General features: G+C 40.1%; 1 protein-coding gene and 1 non-coding gene across 2 annotated transcripts in view; both read left to right on the top strand.

The window, feature by feature from the left end:
• Blm (BLM RecQ like helicase) overlaps nt 1–18,394 on the top strand; it is an 82,084-nt gene that overhangs the window by 29,853 nt on the left and 33,837 nt on the right. Inside the window, exons 5-12 of the mRNA XM_076936673.1 lie at nt 309–436; nt 3,598–3,730; nt 4,023–4,687; nt 6,940–7,119; nt 9,127–9,245; nt 10,934–11,047; nt 12,655–12,753; nt 12,932–13,080. Of these exons, the coding sequence (XP_076792788.1) occupies nt 309–436; nt 3,598–3,730; nt 4,023–4,687; nt 6,940–7,119; nt 9,127–9,245; nt 10,934–11,047; nt 12,655–12,753; nt 12,932–13,080 (1,587 nt within the window). The remainder of the gene's footprint in view (nt 1–308; nt 437–3,597; nt 3,731–4,022; nt 4,688–6,939; nt 7,120–9,126; nt 9,246–10,933; nt 11,048–12,654; nt 12,754–12,931; nt 13,081–18,394) is intronic.
• LOC117699826 (U1 spliceosomal RNA) lies at nt 9,288–9,451 on the top strand. The gene has a single exon (XR_004605303.1). It is a non-coding gene; the product is annotated as a U1 spliceosomal RNA (small nuclear RNA).

The following is an 18,394-nucleotide window of genomic DNA, read 5'->3' as shown; positions in this document are numbered from 1 at the left end:
CTTGGAGATAAGAGTTGAAAGGGCCTCTTGGGGCCAGAAGGTGGAAGGCTTCAGGGTCAGTTAAAGGTTTTCCATCTGTGGTACAAGACTGTAATCTCTGCACTTGGGAGGGGAATCAGGAGGACTCGGTCTAAGTAAGCCTTGGCCATACAACAAGTTCCAGGGCATCCTGTGCTACTTGGCCCAGTCTTAAAAAAACAACAAAAACCTTTTCTTTATCTGTTATATATCTATGAAAAACTGGTAGGAAACCAAGTGTGCATTTATTTCATCCAGAGTGTGATTGGGGTAACTTTTGTGTCTTGTAGTATGCTAAAGGATCTTGATGACTCTGACAAAGAGAAGGACATTCTTAGCACCTCAAAAGACCTTCTGTCAAAACCAGAGGAAATGACCACACAGAAGTCTGATCCAGGAACCAATAAAGACTGTGATGGTATAAAACATATTTTGGTTACTTCTGTAAATAAAATATTTGCATTTGCATACTGTGGCTACATAGTATAAAATGGTATATGTACTGTATCCTTTGTCCGGATAGCATAAATCATGGCTCATTGGTTAGCTAGTGTTTACTTGAAGAACTGAACTCAGCATCTCACAAGGTTCATTTTATCTGGAAAATAATGCTTGTTGGCTCATTTCACAGGTAGAGCCAGAATTTGCCTATCTGTGAACTTAACTTAATTCACTTAGGTGAATTAAAAACCCCTAGAAATTTTATGAGTTTTGTTGGTGTGTGTGTGTGTGTGTGTGTGTGTGTGTGTGTGTGTGTACAGGGTCTTGTTATAGCCCAGGCAGGCCTTGAACTCATTGGCTTCTTGAATACTAAAATTACAGAAAACTTGTATAAGTTTACACACATATACATCTTTCAAGTCTTCTTTACAGTCACATTGATTCTTAGATCATTCATCTCCTCCATTGTATATGTTCTGATCTGGGTCTAGATGTCCATTGTAAGTTAATGCTTATTTTTGCCTGTTAAATTATTCCTCTTCTTCTCTTTGATGCTATGATTGAACCCAGGGCCTCTGAGATCTACAACTTATCTGTATATCCAGCCATGTCTCAATTCTTTCTGATTCTCTTTTTTTGTTTTTGTTTTCCTCATTTCCAAGTTTCTAGCCAATAAGCCAATAGCTTTCCAAGTCTTTGAAAAACAGCAATCCTTTGATTTCAGCTTCGTAGATACACCAGCCAGAATGTTTTTCATTCAGGAAGTTTTTCTGCCAGTATTTTTAACATTTTTTCTCTCTTTTACAACATCTAGAATCTCTGCTATTTGGATGTTACACACACATCTCCTTAATTTTCTTACCGATCTCTTAGTTTTCTACGCTTTAGGAAATTTTTCTCAGGTTGTTTTGAGACTGGGTCTCACTATGTACACAAGCTGACCTCAGATTCAAGAAAGTTGCTTGCCTCTACCTCCTGTGAGGTGCCTGCACCACCACACCTGGCTAAAATTTCTCAGTTTTATCACTAACTTTTTAAAATTTATTGTTTTTATTTATTCAGCTCCTGGAAACCCAGGAGCTCTTTTCTGTTCTCTGAGTATTTCTGTAGGTCGTGAGACTCGTGACACACTCTTTGGCTGCTCATGAAACACATCCGTACTCCCCTGCAGTGCACGTACTGTATGTGGATGGTGTTCTCTGCTGTTTGTTCTCCCAGAGTTTATTTTACTTTGTTTTGATCTCTGCTTTTCTTACTGGAAATGTCCCCAAAATATTCATTTCTCACTCTTCTCAGAGGCCTACAATGCAAACTGTTGAATCCATGCTTCATCCCCTTAGGGTGGTTGCTGTTTTCTCTCATTGGGGGTAAGGAAATAAGGAAACTAAGGTACAGGAGAACTAAATAATTAGGTAGTTGCAGAATTAAGGCAGCAGCAGAGCTGGGATTTGAACCAGCAACCTGGAGACTCTTAAATTCACCCTGGTAACCATGGTACTAGCCTGTTTCTCCATCTCTAAGTTTCTCTATTGTATTGGTTCCAAGGATAAGGATATGCTCAGAGGCCTTTAGTATCATGAGAGACTTCCCTCTTAGCTGACATCATATAGTTACGAACCTTTCTTCAAGATATTTCTCTTCCTCTCTATGGAATTACAAAAGACTAGGATATAGGACTCTAGAAACATGAAGGTCTGAGGCAGGAAGAGTGAAGGGATGCGGTGTTAGCTGTAAGTGCAGACCTGCAGCAGAAACCTGTCTCCTCCTGGGAGTGTGGCTGCACTTTAACTGAACCTCCTTACTGACCTTACTAACTTTTGGGTTTTTTTGAATCGGGGTCTCACACTGTAGCTGAAGCAGCTTTCAGCCCATAATCCTGCTTCTACCTCATGAGATCTATGATCATAGGCATGCAGCACCGCACCTCTCTCAGGTGTTCTTGTAAAAAATGAGGAGAATAATGCCTGCCTTGCTGGATAGTTGTTGGATTTCAAGTGTACTGTAGGCCCTCAGTAAATGGCAGTTGTTATATGCCAGTCTAGTGATCCTTCCAAGGAGAAGCATTAAGATGGCTATTGTGTTTTTATGAACTCTCCCTAATTCCATAATTGTTTCCTCTTCTTGGAGCTACAAAGCAGCATTTTGATAACATGTTCTCGAATTTTGCCTTGAAGGTTACTAGTTTGTAGCTTTTAGCAACCACCCTTTTTTTTTTTCCCTTGAAAATCAGAACAATGGTTGTCTGTCTTTTTCTTAAGGCCGTGGTTAAGGGTTTTCCTTGTAGTCTGCAGTGAGATGTGGCCTGTCTAGCAGGGAAATCTGAGCTCCTGGCCACTGTGTAGGTACTGGTGTCTTTCTGAGCCTGCCTTGGCTCTAAGTTTCTTCAGACCACTGTGCAACCTCCTCTTTCCAATCTGAGGTTCCTTATGTAGAAAAGCAACATGCCATAGGAACTCAGCAGCTCACAGCCATGCCCCTTTCCCACAGTTCCCAGTAGGCAACTGTGTACTTCCTGGCTCTCCTGCAGACCGTTGTCCTTGGTTTTTGTATGCCTGTTTTTTCCTCCTGTCCCTTAAACACATCAGCTGTTCTTATTTTATTTTTTTTGAAACAGGGTTTCTCTGTGTAACCCTGGCTGTCCTGGAACTCCATCTGTAGAACAGGCTGGCCTCGAACTCAAGGATCACCTGTCTCTGCCTCCCAAGTGCTAGGATTAAAGGTGTGCAGCATGCCCAGCCCCTGCTGGCTGTTTTCATCTGCAGCTATATGCTCTCATTTTTCTTCTCTGAGCACTTTTGTTCTTATTTCTTTGCCTCCAGAGAATCCTGTCTCCCTGGAGCTGGTGTAAACTGTCTTTTTTTTCCCTTCATATTATAAACCCGTGAAGTTGAGTGGGCACTTTCTCTGCTTATATTGCTTCTAGACCTCATTTGTTTTCTTTCCTTCGTCTGAAATATCAACTCCTTTGAAATTGTATCTCTTAGTTGTATGAGTTAATAAAGAAAAAAGTGGTGGGGCCAGTGAGGTAGCACACTAGCATTTCGGGGTTCTGGGATCCTATCTATTTATCTATCTACCTACCTACCTACCTACCTACCTACCTACCTACCTACCTATTTATTTATCATTGTTTTATAGCCCAGCAGATAAGCATACAGCAGCAGCTTATTCATGTGATGGAGCACATCTGTAAGTTAGTTGATACTGTTCCTACTGATGAACTGAAAGCTTTGAATTGTGGGACCGAACTGCTTCAACAGCGAAACATAAGGTATCTTGATTATCCTCCTTCTGGAAGATATCTGATTGCAGTTCCACTACTCCAAATAACGAAATGGGCAAAGTACTCCAAGTAACGAAATGGGCTGTCTGGCCTAGACATAAGGATGATAGTCACATCACTAAACTTCAAATTTATCCAATTTTCAAACCATTCATTGAAGATTCATATTCAAATTTTTGAGATGGGGAGAAGTTCTATAGTTTCTTTTGGGGTTAAAAATGAAGGTAAACTTTATGGCTACTGTAGCACTGACTGTATTTAATGTGTTTTCTTTCTTCAGGAGGAAGCTCCTAGCTGAAGCAGGTATTAACGGAAATGATGTCAGTCTTCTGGGTTCTCTGTGGAGGCACAGGCCTGATTCACTTGATAACACTGTGCATGGTGACTCCTGCCCTGTGGGGCATTCTAATAAAGAGTTAAATTCTCCATACCTTTCCTCACATTCCCCGTCCACGGAGGAATGTTTACCCGCCACCACTCCAGGAAAGACAGGAATCTCAGCCACCCTGCAGAATCTCTTTGAAAGGCCGTTATTGAATTCCCATTTACAGAAGTCCTTTGTAAGTAGCAACTGGGCTGAAACACCAAGGACGAAAAGCAGAAACGAAAGCACTTACTTCCCAGGGAGTGTTCTCACAAGCACCACTGTGAAAGATCAGAGTAAACATTCTGCTTCAGGATGTAACGTGGAGAGAGATGTCCAGGCTTCGTATAATATGGACCATTTTAACATTGATGACTTTGATGATGATGATGATGACTGGGAAAACATAATGCACAATTTTTCAGCCAGCAAATCTTCCACAGCTGCCTACCCACCTATCAAGGAAGGTGGGCCAGTTAAATCTCTATCAGAAAGGATTTCTTCAGTGAAGGCAAAGTTTTCTCCAGTGGTATCAACTATTCAAAATAAAGACCCCTCAGAGTCAATTCAGAATTGCTCTGGTAAGTCTAAAGTAAATTGAATGCTTAAATATTATAGGAAAACCACCGTCTAACATAAGTTGTATAGCATAGCAACACGTCATTGCCTGGGCACTACATTGTTTCTATTCAAATGTCTACTGATAATATGAATTACAAATCACAATTTCAAAAGCAGGTTGCTCTTTTGTCTCTGTAGCAGCTGTAGGTTTATAAATGTGTAATTATAACCTATTGTAGTAAAGCTCTAAAGTCATCATAAATTCCTTTGCCTTTAAAGTAACATTTTTTTAGTCCCTAAAACAATAAAGTTCATGGGTGCCAAATTTTTACTGATTTGGAGGTAGGCAAAATAAAAAGGTGAATTTATATACTCAAAATATGTATATTTTTAGAATTCTGAATGATGAGAAGTACTTCATTTATAAGTAGAAAATTGTTTCATGTCTCACAGCATTAAAATGTGAGACAGCATAAGGATGTGAAATCAGAAATTCAATAAATATTAAGTTAGTCATGATGGCTCACATCTGTAATCCCAGCACTTAGAGGCTGAGACAGGAGGATGGATTATAAAGTGAGACGTTGTCTCAAAACAAACATTTCTTAACTCCTCAGTAAAGGCTCAGTGTGCCATGTCCTGAATTGGGCTGTGGGAAGATTTCAGAGAAGCCATGTTGGAGCTCACAGTTTAATGAGGAATGAACTAAGTTACTGCAAAGACCTCAGAATGAAGCCTAAATTAATTTTAAAGCCTTACGTCAGCCCTATAAAGTTATCTCAAAGTGTTTTTACTGAAACAAGAATACATGTACAAAATTTTATGAAGTACAACCCTCCCTATTTTTGCCATTGATGACTTAATAGTTCTGAGTTTGTTCTTAGAGTGATGCTGTTGACCTTTAAAATAGCCATTAATGGATTTATTTTGGTATGTTAGAATGTGTCATACTTGATGTCTGCAATTATCTTTGAGACAGTTGAGTGTTGGAGTGAGAGGAGCTGCCAGAGCTGCTGTGTGAGAGCCTCTAGTTCTCTACCCCGGTAAGAGTGCAAGCAGGGAGAGATGTGAGAGACAGTGAAGGAAGGATCTGAGAAGTTCAGGTGACACTGAGGTTTCAGACCTAGATGACTATGATACCATTCACAGAAATGAGGAAGTCACAAGGCTGAATTTGATTTAGAAAGCAGTTGAGAAAGGCTATTTTCAGACTGTTGAACTTAAAACAGTTGGAAAATCATTCAAGTAGTCGTCTTTGGGGGTGTGTGTGTAGAGATGGCTTGTCAGTCAAGATCTGGCTGTTCTTGCCGGGCAGTGGTGGCGCACGCCTTTAATCCTAGCACTTGGGAGGCAGAGGCAGGTGGATTTCTGAGTTCGAGGCCAGCCTGGTCTACAGAGTGAGTTCCAGGACAGCCAGGGCTACACAGAGAAACCCTGTCTCAAACCCCCCCACCCCCCCCACCCCCCCAAAAAAAGATCTGGCTGTTCTGAGGACCAGAGTTAGGTTTCCAGCACTCCCACAGCAGCTCACAGTTGTCTGCAGTTCCAGTTCTAGGGGATCCAACACCATCTTTTGGCCTCCCCAAGCACCAGGCACATATGTGGTACATAGATACACATGCAAACAAAACACTCATACTCATAGAATGAAAATAAAATAAATAAATCAAAAAATGTTTATAAAAGAAAGCAGTTGTCTTACAGGCAGTTGGATGTGTGTGGGATGGGCACTTAGGAGAGTGTCAGACAGCTGGTCATTCTCTGTACACAGATGATGTTTAAAAGCACAGGACTAGAAAAATTCCAAAGAAGAATGTGTCAAGAAACCAGTCCACAATATTGAAAGACTACCAAAGTTAAGAGCAGAAGTGGAGCTAAGGAAGGGAATTCAAGACTGGAAGAGTAGCTGGGGCACAGCTCACTGTGCTGCACACTGCTGTGTGCTGGTGATAGGACACTACAGCCTAGCATGGACAAACCCTAGGTTTGCTCTGTAGCATGGCAGAAATAAAACAAGTAGAAAAGGCATGGTTGTCTTGAAGACCAAAGGAGAAGGAGAAAGAAGGATGAACAAAGTGCATTATAGGTGCTACAAAACAGTCAGGGAAGACTTGACTAGGCCCTGTGAATGTCTGAGACTAATTGGGAAGGAAGCATGTAACAGCATAAAGTATGCTGTAGGGAAAGTATGCCATTGATTCTTCAGGGGAAAGGTGAATGCTAAACTGTTACTGTGTTAATGTACTGATGTTTTTTAAACATTGTTTTGTAGATAAGTTGGCACAAAAAAATCCAAAACATGAACATTTTCAAAGTCTTAATTTTCCTCATACAAAAGAAATGATGAAGATTTTCCATAAGAAATTTGGCTTGCATAATTTTAGAACTAATCAGCTAGAGGCGATCAATGCTGCGCTGCTTGGTGAAGACTGCTTTATCCTAATGCCCACTGGTATGTATTTTTAGATAAGACTTGGCAGGAGTCCATTGGCAGATGTTAAGTGAAAGCTCTTTAATAGAAATAAAAAGAACACCTCACAGATTCTTACTGTGGAGGGACCCTTTAGACCCCAGAACCACAGTAAGAAAGTCTGTCAGCCTGTGCTCTAGCTGGTGACATGGTAAGCTTCATAGCTGCTTAAGGTTGTTAACTCAGAAAGCTCATTGCGTTGACCTGATGTAGAACTTTTCCTTGGGAAAAATTTTTTTTCTAATCTAAATAAGCCTAGAAGGGAACAGAGGATGGATATGAGAGACCAAGACCATTTCTGACTGGTGCTTTGATAGTGCTGCCTGGTGGTTCTCATCATCTACTTTTGGAGTGAAAACCTGGAATTCCAGTGCAGCTCTGCCCCTTTCAGGAAGGGATGTGGCCATGGACAAGCCACTTCACTCTCTGTGTGTGTTCAGGACAGTCAGGAATATAGTGCCCACTTCACACATGAGGATCAAATGAAAAGAATGCAGCACAGGTCTTCCTTAGCCGAGGCTTTGAAGAGACCTGGACTGCATTGTCATCAAAGCCTGTAAGCTGCTCAGTGCTTTCAAATCAAACACACAAGAATGTTACCATCTCAGAGGCTAATGAGTTAATGCCTTTAGTTCCAGCACTTGGAGGCAGAGGCAGGAGGATTTCTGAGTCTGAGGCCACCCTGGTCTACAGAGTGAGTTCCAGGACAGCCAGGGCTACACAGAGAAACCCTGTTTCAAAACAAACAAACAAACAAACAAACAAAACAAACAAAAGAATGTTAGCTAAGCAGTTAGGCAAGGAAGCAGGTTCAGTTCTTCCATGTAGATCTTCTGTATGTTGTTTCTCTTGTTAGAGGCTTTAGCAGGTTCCAGTTGTTGCTGCTGTTATTATTACATACTACTGACTGGACAGCTGAATTTTTTTCAACCTGGTTCAAATTTTTAAAACATTATTATTACGTAATTCTATATGTAATGGGGTGTGGCGGAGGTCTTGTCAGACTTGTGCAGCAGTCTTTATCCAGGCCCTCAAACTGGTTTTAAATATTAGACAGAGATAACTTATCCACATTTCAGACTTTATTCACCTCCATTTCAACCCTGGTTTGGTCCTTGAATGCTCTGACCTTGGGAAGGACTTTGGCAGTTATGAAGTCAGAGGCTGTCAGTGACTCCTCCTAGCTTCAGGGGTTATTTTCAAGACCTTCTCACTCTGATTTCAGCCTCTTGACAGATATAATCAAAATATTCCACAGTTTCTCTTGGACAACACTTTAAACCATTGGCCTCATGGATTTTACAGGAGACTAAGGCCTAGGCAGGTTAAATGGTCTGTCTGAGTTCATGCAGCTGGTAGAGCGGGTCTCTATTCTCAGTGTTCCACTATTTCTTTGACATGTCTACATACATGCCAAAATGAAATTTATTCACTATGTGGAAAAGAGAGAATATAGTATATATTTTTAAAATAAATTGAAGTCCTAAAACCTACCTAGCCCAACTTTTGCCATTAGTAGATTGGTGAAATTGCAAATTAACTAGAATATAATCATGTAATTATTTTAAAATATGTTCTTGGGGGCTGGAGGCATAGCTCAGTAGTAGAGCACTTGCCCACTGTACACGGAGCCCTGGGTTTGAGCCCCAGCATGGGGCAGGGCAGGCAGGGAGAGGGAAATGAGTACATATGAAATAAAAGAGTAAAGTATGTACTCTTTTATTTCAAAGGAATAATTTTTATAATAATAATGTTAGTCACAGATTTAGGATTTTAGAGACCCCTTATATAAAAGAAGTTTATTTGGATTTCTGGTAGACTTTTTAAATAGTTATGTGGAGAGTTCATTTAGTTCATTATGGCTAGCCCTGTGGGTAATACTATTTGATGTCCTGGTAATTATTTTAAATATTATATTGGTTTTCTTTGTAACTTTTACCTTCACACTCAAGTTGGAAACTGACATGTTTTTCATTATTTGTCTCTTAGGAGGTGGTAAAAGTCTGTGCTACCAGCTCCCTGCCTGTGTTTCTCCTGGGGTCACTATTGTCATTTCTCCCTTAAGATCACTAATAGTGGATCAAGTCCAAAAGCTGACTTCCTTTGATGTAAGTTATTACATAAAACTATTAATAAAAATGTGCCTTAGAATACTTACCTGGCAGAGGAGATACCATGATCACGAAGGTGGTTTTCCCAGGGCAAGGCTTATCCATTGCACTCCGAATGTGCTGACCCCTGCGATTTCCCCAAATTCGGGAAACTCGACTGCATAATTTGTGGTAGTGGGGGACTGCGTTCGCGCTCTCCCCTGAAAAAAAAAAATGTGCCTTAGAAATACCTGACAGTATGCTAGGAAAATTATTAACTATTGTTTAAATTATAAGAATAATTCACAAATTATTCTGGATATATAGCTTCATGGCAAAGTGTTTGCCTAACATACTGCAAAAAAATAAATAAGATTAAATAAATAAAGCATACAGTTAAATTAAGCTGTAGAGTTAAGCACATGTGTTAAAACACTTTGATTCAAATAATAATCTGTAATTCAATCTGATTTTATTCTTCTATAAGAATGTATTTTAGTAAGAATTCTTAGCCTGCATTTTGCTGATGTAGGTTTTGAGGTTTTTCTTTTTTTTACTAATATAAAGGGCTTTCTTTTTTTGGCTAGTGTGAGATCATCATAGTTCTCTTTCCCTATGCACATATGTGTGCCTGTACACCTGTCTTTTTCCTCATTGCTGAGTTGAAGGAATTATGACTGCTGCACTCTATTAAAGTCTTCACATTGCAAAAGAGTTGATTACAGTGTTACGAATCATATCAGCTCAATGTGACAACTGGTTTGATTTTTCTTCCAAAGAATGTCACAGCAGTATTCTAACCAGCAGTCACCATCACCGCAGTGAGACCATACACCGCAGTGTAGCCAAACCGGCCATGGTGGTGCAGACCTGTAAACCCCAGCACTTTAGGAGGCAAAAAGAGGTTCCTTGCTGTCAATTAGAAGCAAGCCTGTCATACAAGCAAGTTTGGGGCCAGCCAGGGTTATATAGTGAGCCCTTGTTACACAGACATTATGGTCTTTTTTTTTTTTGAGATGAAACCGTATAAAAAATGGAAGGAACAGTGAAGAGGCTTTTGCAGGTTTTTTTTTGACACAGAAGCATCTTGCCATAGTACAGGCTAGCTTCAGATTTGCTAGGCTGGCAAGGCTGGCCTTGAATTCCCAAACCTCCTTTCTCATCCTCCTGAGCGCTGGGATTCCTCATCTATGCCACCATACCTAGGCGGGAGAGCTATTTTGAGTTGCATTTAATATGAATTTTTAAAAATATTTATACTAGATAGATGTGACACATGCCTTTAGTTACCAGTACTTTGGAAGCTGAGGGTACAGGAAGGTCACAAGTTTGAGACTCAACATGAAACTCTTGACTCAGAAAACACAACTTAAAAATAAAAATGGTGGGCTGGTGAGATGGCTCAGTGGTTAAGAGCACTGACTGCTCTTCCAGAGGTCATGAGTTCAAATCCCAGCAACCACATGGTGGCTCACAACCATCCATAATGAGATCTGATGCCCTCATATGGGTGTCTGATGACAGCTACGGTGTACTTACATAAAATAAATTATAAAAAAAAATAATAATAAAAATGGTGCATTGATTGTTATGGTGAGATATTTGTTTTTTTGGCAAGTGTGATATATGACTTATAAAACCTAAACATGATCATGTCTGATTAATGTGTAAATAAAACGAAATTTAAATTATTACTTTTAACTCAGATTCCAGCTACATATCTGACAGGGGATAAGACTGACTCAGAAGCTGCAAATATTTACCTCCAATTATCAAAAAAAGACCCAATCATCAAGCTTTTGTATGTTACTCCAGAGAAGGTTTGTATTTGTTTCACTATTTTCAGTGTAATATTACAATACACTAAAATACATATATTTTAATAACTTGGTGATAATTTTTATATACATTAATGAATTCTTGTATAACCATCACTTCAGACCACAAATAGTAAAGTCTTCTTTCTCTGCCTCCTGTGTTGTTCGTTCTTTCTCCAGTTTGTTCTGAAACACTTCATTGAGAGTGAGTTACAGACCTGCCATTTTAACCCTGCTTTACCTCAGTGTGCATTTCCTGACCATATAGCATTCCCTTAGTAACCACGCTGTAATTTACCTGTCAGGAAATGTACAGTGACACATACTGTTACTTAAGCCAATTAACTTTTCAGTAATGACCTTTGTAAAAAAGAAAAAAAAAAAAAAGAAATCCCAATTTCATCTCCTATCCAAACAGTTTCATTATTTTGACATTTTTGAAACATAAGGGCCAGTTTTGAGGACTGTGCCTCAGTTTGAATTTGCCTTGTTTCCTGCTGATTAAATTTATATCCTCACTTTGGCAGAGATGCCGCAGATGTACTGGCATGTTCCTCTGTGTGCTATCAGAAGACACTTGGCAATGACTCATCTCATTACCACTGGTGTTCGCTGACCAGTCACTTGATCAAAATAGTATTGCCGGGCTGCTGCTTCACTGTTCTTAACCTTCCCATCCCCCTCCAACTTTGTAATGAGTAGATATTCTGTTGCAGGAGGTTCTGAGACTGTAGAAATGCCATGTTAGACACCAGAGCCTCCCCACAAGTTTTAGTATCATTGATGATTTTTTTTCTCAATCAGTTATTACTATAATGAATGCCAGGTTTTGAGTTTACTAATACAGTCTGTCCTGGCTTTAAGAAAGCTTTACCTGAACTGCATATTATCAGTGTGAACTTGTGGGTTCTTTATTAATTTAGTAAATTACAATCAATTTTCACTATGTATTTTGATTTTTAACTGCCTAGATTCGACCAGTGAAGAAGCTTCATCAACCTGACTTCTGTGTCCTTTTCTTATGTCCCTGTCAAGATGTGCTTGTTATTGGCATATAACTATCTATGTAATACATAGTGTTCTTCTCCAAATAATATGCACATACCTAACACACATCTAAACTCCCATTATCAGGCTGGCAGGGTGGCTCATGGGTAAGGGTGCTTGCCATATAACCTAAGGACCTGACTTTGATTCTGGTAGGAGAGAACCAGCCTCCTTAAATCTGAATTCGACGCATGTACATCATTGTGTGCACAGACCCACCCAACACATGCACATACACACACACACACATACACACACACACACACACACACACAAAACGAATAAATGTAAAACCAGTTAAGTCCAGTAACCAGAGTAAACATGTGGTAACTCTCAGATACATTGAGGCAAAAAAGGGTTTTAGAGCTACTAACCTGATAAGTAAAACTGTTGGGTGTGGATGGCACACTGAAGTGTCTCGTTTGCTGTTTGCTTCTGCCTTCTTCATAGACTGAGGGAAGAATCACTCGTGTGAGACTAGTTCTAACAGGGAGTAACTGGAACGGTAGTAATGGAAGTTATTCAAGTGATGTGTTTACATAGCTCATGTATCTCTATTCTAGGTCTGTGCAAGTAACAGGCTGATTTCTACTCTGGAGAATCTGTATGAGCGAAAGCTCTTGGCACGCTTTGTCATTGATGAAGCGCATTGTGTGAGTCAGGTAAGTTTCTCTTGGAATATCAGTATGTTTATACCACCAGTAGTGCTCAGAACCACAACATTGAAGAACCGATAGTGGCTGAATGATCTATATGCTACCTCACTGGAGAATAAAATGCATCTTATATATTGACCAGAGAGATACAAATAACCTGAAAGCAGTATTTTTTTCCAATTAGTGGGGTCATGATTTTCGTCAAGATTACAAAAGGATGAATATGCTTCGCCAGAAGTTTCCTTCTGTCCCAGTGATGGCTCTCACAGCGACAGCAAATCCCAGGGTACAGAAGGACATCCTCACTCAGCTGAAGATTCTCAGACCTCAGGTGTAAGTTGTTGAAGGTTGTGTTTTCGATTTCCTGATTCTGTCCGTTAGCATCCCCTGCAGAGCTTTATCAAGCCGAGTATCCAGATTATACCCAAGGACAGCTAAATCGAAATATCTGAAGTTGGAAGATTTTTTTTTTTTTAATCCTTAAGTGATGTAGTAAAAATTGGGGAAAACATCTGGGTTTTTTCTTTACTTAAGAAAAGTAAAACTCAGCCGGGCGGTGGTGGCGCACGCCTTTAATCCCAGCACTTGGGAGGCAGAGGCAGGCGGATTTCTGAGTTTGAGGCCAGCCTGGTCTACAGAGTGAGTTCCAGGACAGCCAGGACTACATAGAGAAACCCTGTCTCGAAAAAAAACCAAAAAAAAAAAGTAAAACTCTAGGGCAGCTTAGATAGCAGCACACACAAAGGCACCCGAGCCAGGCCTGACTGCCTGAGGTCAGTCTTTGGTAGAAAGAGAGAACCTGCCTGTTACCTTTCGATTTCCACAAGCAAGCCCTGATAAACAAACAAATAAATAGAAACAAAAGGAAAGTCATCCCATCCTCTGCTTTAGAAGTGGGATAAATCAAATTTGGTCCTGGGTGACCCTGATATCCTTTTCACAGATCACATTTTTGCATATCTTATTTTGGCTTCCACATTCCACGAGCCTTCATGAATGAGCAGGTGACCCTGCTTTGTCTTCTTAAAGTCTCTGTTATATGCGTGATTTGAGACCAGTCTAGAACTCTCTTAGAACAGCACTTTCACTTGGATTTCATCTCAGCAGCGTGTGTCTTGCTACCTCCAAATCCATAACTAACTAATTGGTAACAAAAGCCACTAAAAATATTCGCCTGTTTACATTTAGGTGGTGCTGGGCCATTATACCTCTTCCTGAGTTTGTTGATGCTTTCTCTGTTAATTTGCTCAGCAAATACTGAACATGTTTGCACGCTGAGGTTTTTCTGAGGTTCAGGGAGACTGCGTGAAGGAGTAAAGGCTGAACAGAATATTGAGGTGGATTTTTATATATTTAATGACGTATTTTTATGTGTATGAGTGTTTATCTGCATAGGAATCTGGGCACCACACGTGTCCCTGGGACCCACAGAAGCCAGAAGACATCAGATTCATGGTGATCTGACTTTTATATACCACTAATGACCATACTTAAGTGCAAGAATTATTGAGTTCTAGCCAGGCAGTGGTGGCACACACCTTTAATCCCAGCACTTGGGAGGCAGAGGCAGGCGGATCTCTAAGTTCGAGGCCAACCTGGTCAACAGAGTGAGTTCCAGGACAGCCAGTGCTATAAAGAGAAACCCTGTCTCGAAAAACCAAAAAAAAAAAAAAAAAATTATTGAGTTCTCAGAATTTTTTTGTATATAATCACAAAATGTGGAATGGAATGTTTTAATTTAATGCCACTTGTAATGAGAAATATTTATGTAAGTTTTGGCTAAGAGAATGCATTTTGCTTTCATATTAGATATGTGCTCTAACACTATATTTAAGATTAATGTTATGCTTTAGGTTCTAATAAATACTGAATACTAGAAATTTTTTTCTAGAAATGCTATATAAAATGTTATATTTCTATTCTATCTGTGCTCCTCGTGGTTTTTATTTGAGGAAGAGGTACAGAGTCTTAGACTCTTGCTAGGAAGCCCCAGTTAGCTTGAACTTGTAGTGTAGACCAGGCTATCCTTGAACTCTTGGCAGTCTTCCTGCCTCATCTTCCCGAATGCTTTGATTACAGGTTACACCATCATGCTGGATTATGTATATTGTATATTCATTCTCTCTCTCTCTCTCTCTCTCTCTCTCTCTCTCTCTCTCTCTCTCTCTCTCTGTGTGTGTGTGTGTGTGTGTGTGTGTGTGTGTGTGTGTTTTCCTGTAGGTGCTTGTGTTTGTACCTGCATGCCTCTAAAAGCCAGAAGTCAACCTCAGGTGTCATTCCTTAGGAGACATCCGCCTTGGTTTTTGGTGACAGGATTTCATTGTCAGGGATGGAGTTCACCATGTTGACTAAATTGGCTGGCCAGAAAGATCAGGGCATCCACCTGTTTCTGCCTTCCCAGTGCTGGGATGACAAGTGGTAAGCAAATGCTGTACCACTGAGCTATCTGTCAATTAGTTATATTAACTGGTAAAAGCCCATAGTTAAATTATAAAAATTCCCTTACATATGAATGACTTTTTGAAAATGTAGGACTTATGTTTTCTGTTTGAGTGAACAGTGCACATATTTATCTAGAGACAGACACCTTGAATATCTTTTCCTGGAACTGTGGAAAAGTGATGTGTCTGAGAAAGCAAAATTATACATATCCGGATGCTAGCACATGGCGCCTTGTGCATATCTGATACTCATAAGGACGAATAAGTGAAACATATGGAAGGATTTGGTAAATGTGTGTAAAATGTAAGTCTGCTGATTCTTCAATAAATTTGCTATTTATTTCTGCTTTAGAAAAATTATAATTTCCATGGGAGAAGTAGATTTTGAGAAGTTCTTTCTGGTAGTTTCCTGATCTTTTTCTGCCAGTAGTCCCTTGTTTGAATTAATTTGCCAGCTGCTGCTGTATTGGGGTGTTAGTGAAGTCAGGTGCTCCTAGGTTTAGAGTGGTGGCTCCATGCTCCTCTCCTACAGCTCTCTGATAATATTCCTCATTTAAGCGTGCAGAAATAAAGTCTACTTGAGAAGTACAAGAGTGACTAATTAACACAAGATTTCATGCCATTCTCTTAGGACCCTAGCAGATGAGCTAGGTGAGAGCAAAGAGTCAAACATACAGATTTAAGGGTTGTAAAGCTCCAGAATAGCTAGCACACACCTCTCTCCATGGTGTGCCAGCTGCTGCTCCTGGCACTTTATATGCCATTTTATATAGTCAGCCTCACAAAAGTCTTACATAGATATAATCCTCCATCTCCTCATTCTCTAGATAAAGAAACTGAGTCATAGCCAAGTGACAAACATGAATCACAGCACACATGATGGCAGATGCCTGAGATCCCAGCACTTGTTTTTTTCTAACTTGTGTTTCTGAGACAGGGTCTTACTATGTAGCCCTGGCTAGCCTGGAGCTCACTACGTAGGCTGGGTTGTCCTCTAATTCAGAGAGACCAACCTGCTTCTGCTTCCAGGGTACTGAGATAAAGGCATGTGCCACCACACCAACATTCCAACACTTGGGATGGGTAGCAAAGGCCGGAGGATCAGAAGTTCAAGGCCATCCTCACTACAAGCAAGCTAGAAAGCAAACTGTAGTGTAGTGGTATAGGAAGCGATGGTGTGGGGCTGGAGGATGGCTCACTGGTTAAGAGGACCTGGGTTTGATTCCCAGCAACCACAACCAGCACTAACAAGCATCTGTAACTCTAGTTTTAAGAGATCTAATACCGTCTGGCTCTAGAGGACACTATATGTATCTGGTGCACAGATATATATGTAGGTAAAACACTCATAAATATAAAATATAAAAATAAAATTTATAAGACTGACAAGATGGCTCAATAGGTAAAAGCACCTGCGATCAACCCTGACAATCTGATTTCAATCCCCAAGACACACATGGTGGAGTGAACCAACTTCCTTACGCTGTCCTCAGACCTCTACATATCCACGGTAGCACACTATTCACATGCTTATGCACAGTATCCAATAAGTACATAAGAATAATTTAAATTTATTTTTTAAAAGGTAAAAGAAATAGTCACAGAGAATTAAGTAATTTGCCAAGTTCATAACCCTAACAAATATTATAGGAGTGAGGATTTCAAGCCCAGCAATCTGGTTGCAGAACCTTAAATAGTGCTCTAAAATGCAGAACAGAAGTCACAACTGAAGATAACTTCAGACTAGGATGGCTAGAAAGTCAGCCTTATAACAGTGTAGCGTCTAACATCATGCAGAGGTTGGATGATTTAAGGAGCGGCTTGGTAGACAAGTTTCCTTTGCTAGACTAAAATCTGCCATTCATTCTGTAAAACTCACCTATTGAAATTGCAGGATTCAGTGCGGTGTTTAGTTTTTTTCATGGACTTACACAATCATCACCACCATCTCTCTTCCCTTCTGCCACAGGCAACCATCCATTGACTTTCTGCCTTCACAGATTTTCGCTACTCTGGACATTTCACATACAGATTAATTATCCCCAATGCTTGGGACCAGAAGTGTTTTAAATTTGAGGTTCTTCTAGAGTTTTGGAATATTTGTATAAACATAATGAGGTATTTTAGGGATGTGACTTAAGACTAATTAAACATGAAATTTGTTTCATATATACCTCATAAACATAGTTGGAATATATTTTTAATTTTTTTGTTTTATTTATTTAAAAATTTTCACTTTTGGGGGCCTGGAGGGATGGCTCAGCAGTAAAGAGCACTGACTATTCTTCCAGAGGTCCTGAGTTCAATTCCCAGCAACCACAGGGTAGCTCACGACCATCTGTAATGGGATCTGATGCTCTCTTCTGGTGTGTGTATTCATATACATACAATAAATCTTTTTAAAAATTTTTCACTGCGTGTGTGCTTGAGCGTGAACGTGCTGTGTGTGGAAGTCAGAGGGCAGCTTGTAGAAAATGGTTTTCTCCTACCTTGTCCCTGGGATTGACCTTAGGTTGTCAAGCTTAGTAGCAAACACCTGTGGCTGCAGATGCATCTTAGTAGCTTTCACTTACTCATTTTGAGACAGTGTATTACTGTATAGCCCAGGTTGGCCTAGAACTCACTAGGTAGCCTAGGCTTTTCTCAGATTTTCTGGCATGCAGAATACCAAATGTTCAGGCATCTACCATCCCACCCAGCTCAGGAAAATTATTTTGTTTTATTTTTATCTTTTTTTTTTCTTGTTTTATTTCATTTTTGAGCTGAGATGTTATACTTGTTAGACTAGCCTCACACTCTGTGTAGCAGATGATGACCTTGAACTTCTGACCCTGCCTTTACCTCCCCAGTTCTGAGATTATAGATGTGTCATGATATCCAGTTTATGTGGTTGTGGAGATCCTGCCCAGAGCTTTGTGCATCTGGGGCAAGCAGTATACCAACTGAGGACCAACTCCTGCCCAGGAAGGTAAATTTAAACAGTGTTTTAGAATGTCTGTGCTTTACTCCAACATGTCTGCCAGACAAGGTCAGGTGTGGGTTTTCTAGTCACGTGGATGGTGTGCTTCTCTCTCAGGACCCAGATCTTTAGCTTGATCACTCCACTACCCAGCAGCAACACCAAGCGTGTATGTGGGCTTCTGTAAACAGCAGCATTTTAAAATAATTTTTAGGTTTATTTATTTTATGTGTATGAATGTTTTGTC

Source organism: Arvicanthis niloticus, chromosome 1, assembly GCF_011762505.2.
Source record: "Arvicanthis niloticus isolate mArvNil1 chromosome 1, mArvNil1.pat.X, whole genome shotgun sequence".
Taxonomy (NCBI): domain Eukaryota; kingdom Metazoa; phylum Chordata; class Mammalia; order Rodentia; family Muridae; genus Arvicanthis; species Arvicanthis niloticus.
The sequence above is the reverse complement of the archived record's forward strand: the minus strand, read 5'-3'. Positions and strand labels throughout refer to the sequence as shown.